Below are 6807 nucleotides of genomic sequence, written 5' to 3'. Positions count from 1 at the left end.
TGTAGGAGGTGAAATTCGCGAATGCACCATGAGGAAGCTACAACCATAGGTCATCGCTTCGCTCCATTGAGGGTTTAAAAGCTTGCCAAAAGCTTCCTTAGTGCCATCTCCAGCTTCCAAAATGAACACAGTTGCTCCAAATTTACCCTAGAATCAAGAACGTGAAGAGGAAAGATAGAGAAGGGGATGTGCAAGTCCACACCATACAAGCTTGTCCATTGCACACTCACTTTGGCCCAAAGGTTGTCTACATGTCAAAAATTGGTCCAAATGGCTCAAATTTGAAAACAAATCATACTCTAATGCCATGGCTAACATTCAAGATCACCATTGCCCTAATTTTTTGTTATCAACTTAAGTGATTTCTCTATGTTTACACCAAATTCTTTAAGAAAATCTTGGAAAAATCAAGAAACTCAAGAAAGATCAAGAAAATCAAGAAATCCAAGAACTTCTCAATTTCTCTTGAAACAAAGATGAAGATGGATCAAAACTAAGCTCTCATACCAATGAAAGAAAGCAACATCTACATTATCTTAGGATTAGCTTGGATTAACCTTGGATTAGTCTAGATTAGGGAGATTAGCCTAGGTTTAGAGAGAAGAAAGGGTAATTTTTCATATTCAAGTGATTAGTCTAGGATTAATCTTGGATTAGTAAAGATTAGGGAGATTAGCCTAGGTTTGGAGAGAAGAAACGATAATTTCTTATATTCAAGTGATTAGCCCCAATAATGGGTAATTTTCGTATATATACATGACCACTCCTTTCACACTATCATCAATATTGCCCATGGACATGGTCCATTGGCCTTGGGCACATTATTTATATGAGACACACACTTTGATACAAGAAAAAAGGTTCTTATGCTTGACATGGATACTGCTATGTGTGGATGCTCATTTGTATTGCAAATTGCACTTGTGTATGTAATGCATATCACTCGGGTAAAGACGTGAGGAGCATGCATATCACTTGGGATGCACTATATCTTAGGGCCTTGGTTACTTCAAGTGTTGAGAGAAGTGACATCAATGAGTTGGAAGGTGGGAAGGTGGTCCACCGTGGCACCAAGGTAGTAACGTTCCAATGTGTAGGATTGATAGAGGGTGGCAGCCACTTTGATGGCATGTAAGTAGGCAGGCCTTTGGACGGCTCTTTCAGCGAGTGACTTGGATTCCCAAATGCTAACCTCCAAGCACTCTCGTTGGGCATTGGGCTTTCCTTTCCAATACTACAAAAAATACACCAAAACAAACGGAAAAAACAAGATATCAAGCCGTTAATAAAATCTCTCTTTTGAAGTGGCATTGATCTTAATTATGTATGGCAAGATCCATAAGCAATATAATGAGACTTTCCTCTCTTCTTCTTCTTCTGCTTCTTCTTTGTGGGTTGTAAAGTGGTTTCAAGAAAGTGGGAGCGTGCAATTAGGAGGCATAAGGTTAGGACAATGTGAAGGATGTAGATGCAAGTGGGACAAGAAAAAAAGCTTTGGACACATGATGAGAATGCAAATGCTATGGGATTTGCTTCATGGTGGTCATCTAATTTTTGGCAAGTTGAACCATACCATTAGAAGCAGTGGAGACATCAAGATGCAAATGAAGCTAAGTAAGGTATGGGATTTGCCTCAATATTTGGCAAGATGGAAGCATACCTTGAGAAGTCCCCCACTTTTCTTGGCTTCTTCGTGGGCATCCTCGTTGGCCTTGTCCAGCGTCTGGGCGTCCGCCTCGTGCGTCCGGACGGACCGGAAGGCCACCACGTAGAAGTGGGCGCTCTCGCCGAAGCGTTGCCTCTCGAAGACATCGTTCCAGTTGAAGCACAGGAACAAAGGGGCTGTGAGAGGGGAGGACTCCACGCTGGGCGAAGCTTGCAGGTCGTGGAAGGCGTACTTCTTCTGCTTCTTGCTGCTGCTGCTGCTGCATATTATTGAAGGGCCTTGCATCATGACTCTCTTGCAACGCCTCTCCTCAACGCCCTCTTCCGCTCTCGCTCGCTCGCCTGCTGCCTCTCATTTAAAGGTGGTGGCGCCATCTGTTGGGCCGTCTTATCGATGCGACGCCGCGCGCCAGCAGCAGGTGTGGACTCCTCAGTGCGGGACAGATTCGCCATCCCGAATATATTTGATCTAATGGGGGGGTTCATGGTGATGGTGGTGCCACACGCACAAACGATATGTTCCGAGTACAAATCGAATAGCACATGTCGGCACACGCCCACGTTTGTAGATTTTCACACGAGCGCACAACCGTGCGCTTTTGCTTGCATCATGCACAACACGCTCATGTGCATGCAACGTTTCACCTTTCACCATCTCGTCGTCGAACCAACACGCTCGTGTGTGTGTGTGTGTGCATGCACTCTTTTCTCGAGCCTTCAACATCATCGCGTCGAGAAGAGTAAGCAACATGTTGGAGTGTGGTCCAAATGACACAATCCAACCATGCAACGTTTCACCTTTCATCATCTCGTCGTCCAGCCAACACGCTCGTGTGTGTATGTGTGTGTGCATGCACTCTTTTCTCGAGCCTTCAACATCATCGCGTCGAGAAGAGTAAGCAACATGTTGGAGTGTGGTCCAAATGACACAATCCAACTAAAGTTCACTCAATTCTTCATGGTAGGAGTGTGGTCCAAATGCAAATCTTTTCTAGAATACTTTTTTTTTAAAGCGTACTTGTGTTGCCAACAACTAGTCTTGCAATCTGGGAAATCAAGTTTTCCAGACAAAATGGTGTGAATTATAGTGAGAGAAATACTTCAGCCCCCCCCTTAAAGACCCTTTACATGCGCTCATGTTCATGTTCATGTCCCTCTTGGATCCATGTGACATTCATAGTGTGGATGGCAAAGTTATCTTTGTTGATGGATAGACAGCATGAAACAAATCATTATTTGAGGTGACTCAAAATTGTGAAGGGATTTTCCTTGATGACTTTGCATGTTGTAGTACTTTGTGAACAAAAACTATATCAAATTGGTTTTCTTTAAAGAAAAGAAAAATAGGCATCATCATGGATGATTTACTTTGGGGCTATACACTCAACTAAAGTTTTTTGATTTCACACAGCAAAAATATGCATTTGAAAAGTGTGGCAAGTATAAAGTTGTAACTCAATCTTTGTGAAAATATCACACATTGAGATTCTTATTCTCTTCAACGTGCTACATGGATGTGGTAACTTTTATGGTATGAAGCTTAAGATGATAAAAGAAAAGAGCATGTAAGCTAGAGATGTCAAGTTGGATGCTTAGCAATGATGGGATGGTGATAGAAAACATGAGTATTGAGACCTAAAATCTTACTAAAAAATGACAAAGGAGAAGGGATTAAATAATAGCATCATAATATTGGATAAAAGTGCATTTATAGTGATAAATATTTTTGATGTATGCCACGTTTTATGCTTGAGCTTCAAACTTGATTTATAGGGTATTAACCCACACACTTGTTATAGACAAAGTGAACTACTCAGCATTTAGTTAGTTTATGTCTTCCCACCAATCAATTGGATTAAAAAATACACGTCTTTGCCCCTAGGCTATTTGCAGCACACTTGATAGAGAAGGCATTATGTGGCTAAAGTCTTTTAAATTTTCATGATACTTACTCTTTCAAATAACACCAGCCTTGTGCTTGGGCCATAAATATCATTTCACTCATCAAAACATATTAGCTCATGGGTGCGTAATAGTGATGGATTGCTTCACCATTGAGTTATTTCTAATTAGATGAAACACATGGAGGATTAGATCAAAGGAAATAGTGCTTGTAAGAAAAGTAGGGAAAGCTCTTGGGCTGGGTGACTTTTCGGAGGAGGGAAATGCATCACCAAATTTGTCTATCATTTTTAGAAAAGGAAATCGTTGATAAGTGAATGCGTGAAAATATATTTTTTAAACCTCTTTTATTACTCCCTTGGTGCCATACCAAACATGTTTTGATGGTGTCACTTGAGACACAATTAAAGATGGGAATATTGGAGATTGCTTGATTCTTGCCTATAGATGTTGCACATATTTTTTAGCTCTTTCAAGGCTCAAAATAACTTCAAAATGAGTCCAACATGTGTGTGTAGAATCTATTGACATAGCTCACATTGTAAAGTGCAGTTGTAAGGACACAACACTTAGGCTTTTCTACTTTAACGTGCTTAGAGTGCATTTTTCTAGCTTGAAGTTAGAGTTTCGTATTTAAGAAATCTCAAAAAATGTATCTTCCTTCTTACCCCTACATATTTCATGTAGGATAAGTCCACTCTACATCTTCATTTTCACATCCCTTCTCATTTTTTCTACTTTAATGTGCTTAGAGATACATATGTCATTTTTTCTATCTTGAATTTAGAGTGTCATATTGAAGTTATCTCACAAATGTCTCTTCCTTCCCTACCCTTGCATATTTCATGTAAGATAAGTGCCCTATTGCCATAGATACCCCCCTCCATCTTGAATATTCATACATAGCCCTTCTCATTATTGCATATGAATTCAACCCCACCTCCTACATTAAATAGTCTACAAAGTGTTTTTCTTTTATGATCAACCAAAAAGTATTTGTCATATTGAGAAAGGAATCTATGCATGCTCTTTCCTGTTGGTCCCATCTTGCAAAAAGCTTTTAAAAAACTATATTGGTAAAACTATCTCCTACTTGGGATGGGTTTCCATTGATCTAAAACTTGTGAAATGGCTTTAATAAGTGGGATTTCGAGCAAAATTGGGTGTATCTTCCCATTTGTAAGAAATAAAACAATGCATAAACTTAGCATGGTTGTAAACTTGATTTTGCAAAATTCAGCTCCTTCAAATAATATAAATACTTGTCATCATTAAGCATGGGATAGAAGTAGAATCATCAAAGTATGACCCAATTTGTTAAGCAAGGATGGAGAAGCGTAGACATGTGATTTGCTTTCATCATTATGCTTGGAAGAGATATAATGCTGCAAGAGATTAGGCGATAATCAAATTTTGTAAATTTGTGGAGGTGAAGAGCAATGTTTGGCATTACTATTTTAAATCTTTCATTACTCTCTTTGGTGCAACACAAACACAATTTCATAATGTTTGTCGTGTATTGGCTATTCATAGATGCTAAATATTAGCTTTGAGAATGAGACTCCACATACATAACGAACTAAAGATAGGAAGTTGGAGATTTCTTATACATGACTCGAGACTTTGCACATGGTTTGAGCTCTTTGAAGGCTCAAACAATGCTCAAAATGGACCCATAATGTGTGTGTAGATTCTCTAGGTATAGGTAATAAGTGTAGGTTTATTAATTTGGGTTTTAAGAAAATCACCCTTAGGATGTTGATGTCTCTAAAGTGTTATGTAAGTTTATACATGATTTTTCACTCTTCAAAAAAAATGTTTCATGATTTTTATCTAAAAGAAATAATTTTATATTTAAGTAACCAACAGTTGTCTTTGTCTTTTCTTTCCTTAACTAGCTTATTTTATGCTAGAGGTGGTTACTTACCATAGATAGCCCTCTCCATTATCCATCCTCATAGGTAGCCCTTCGCTTTTCTTTCCTTAACTAGCATATTTCATGCTATAGGTGGCTACTTACCATAGATAGCCCTCTCCATTATCCATCCTCATAGGTGCCATTAACTTCACTATCTAGACATTTGATCCCACTTATTACATTTTGTTTTTATGATTTACACAGATTTCTTGATCTCGTTAATGAATAAAAATAAAAATATATTTATCACATCCACATTTGAAAACCATAAATTTTCTCTTTAGAAGGGGTTTCATTACTTTACTTTTGGTGTGTGTGTGTGTGTGTGTGTGTGTGTGTGTGTGTGTGTGTGTGTGTGTGTGTGTGTGTGTTATGAGGAGTTAATTCATGGAATATATATTGCCATGTTTCCCATTATTTATGAATTGGAGTTAATTCATGGAATATATATTCTCACATTTTTTATTTTTTATGAATTCTCCTAGACGGGTTTAGATTGGGACGTCTATCTAAATTCGAACGACGATTGTAGCTTACTTTATGCATACACAACTCAATCCATACATGCATGGGAGTATTGGTTGCATCCTCTTAATGTTATGAGTTCTGTATGGTTATTTGTATTTTTAATCAATTAATTTATTAATTAATTAGCATAGTTGATGTAAGTACAGATCATTGGATTGGCTAATGGAGGTGAGCTGGTAGTGGTTAGGAATATTTTGAGATAATCGATTTTGAGTGTCGATAAATATTATTTGATTTTGTGACAACAAGCACCATTAATTCATTTTGGCCGCCATCCATATTTATTAATGATGTATATATTATTTGGGACATGTGAAAGCTCCATTGTGTATATTTGATTTTACATGGTGTGTACACATTTATATGGTTTAGGTTCACATCTATTTTTGAAGTAGATTAGCTTGCACATATAATAAAGCAAGCTATTTTGGAAGAAATCGACATATTTGTAAAGGAGACTATTTTAAGCCCCACAAGTTATTTCAATCAATATATTTAAATACACCAAGAGGAAGCGTAAGCTCACTCTTGTGTGGAGGCAAATTGGACCCAATCTTGTGCCTTGAATAATTGTTTATTCTATTTTATGCTTGGTATTTAGTATTTTTGTAATCAATTTATTGGGTTTATGTCAACCTCCCACAAAAGTGGTATCAGAGCCAAAATTGATTGCAAAATTTGAAAGCGGCAGAGAACCACAAGACAAAGAGGCCTTCGAAATCAAGAGGAGGTAATTTTCATTTATAAATTACAAGAAAGTTCAAAGATTCAAAGAGAAGCATGTTTCTATCCCA

At 37.9% G+C, this 6807-nt stretch overlaps 1 protein-coding gene across 1 annotated transcript; it reads right to left on the bottom strand.

Moving 5' to 3' along the window:
* Positions 1–799: 799 nt before the first annotated feature.
* LOC147603536 (uncharacterized) lies at positions 800–1995 on the bottom strand. Its single transcript, XM_086796204.1, has 2 exons — positions 1661–1995; positions 800–1234 (listed from the first exon to the last, which is right to left on the bottom strand). Exons 1-2 carry the CDS (start codon positions 1952–1954, stop codon positions 1010–1012), a joined length of 519 nt encoding a protein of 172 aa, XP_086652330.1. The 5' UTR covers positions 1955–1995; the 3' UTR covers positions 800–1009.
* Between the last annotated feature and the right edge of the window lie 4812 nt (positions 1996–6807).

This window comes from Cibotium barometz, chromosome 63, assembly GCF_041138505.1.
Source record: "Cibotium barometz isolate CiBa-2024 chromosome 63, ASM4113850v1, whole genome shotgun sequence".
Classification (NCBI taxonomy): domain Eukaryota; kingdom Viridiplantae; phylum Streptophyta; class Polypodiopsida; order Cyatheales; family Cibotiaceae; genus Cibotium; species Cibotium barometz.
Note: the sequence above shows the minus strand (reverse complement) of the source record. Positions and strands in the feature narration are given on the sequence as shown.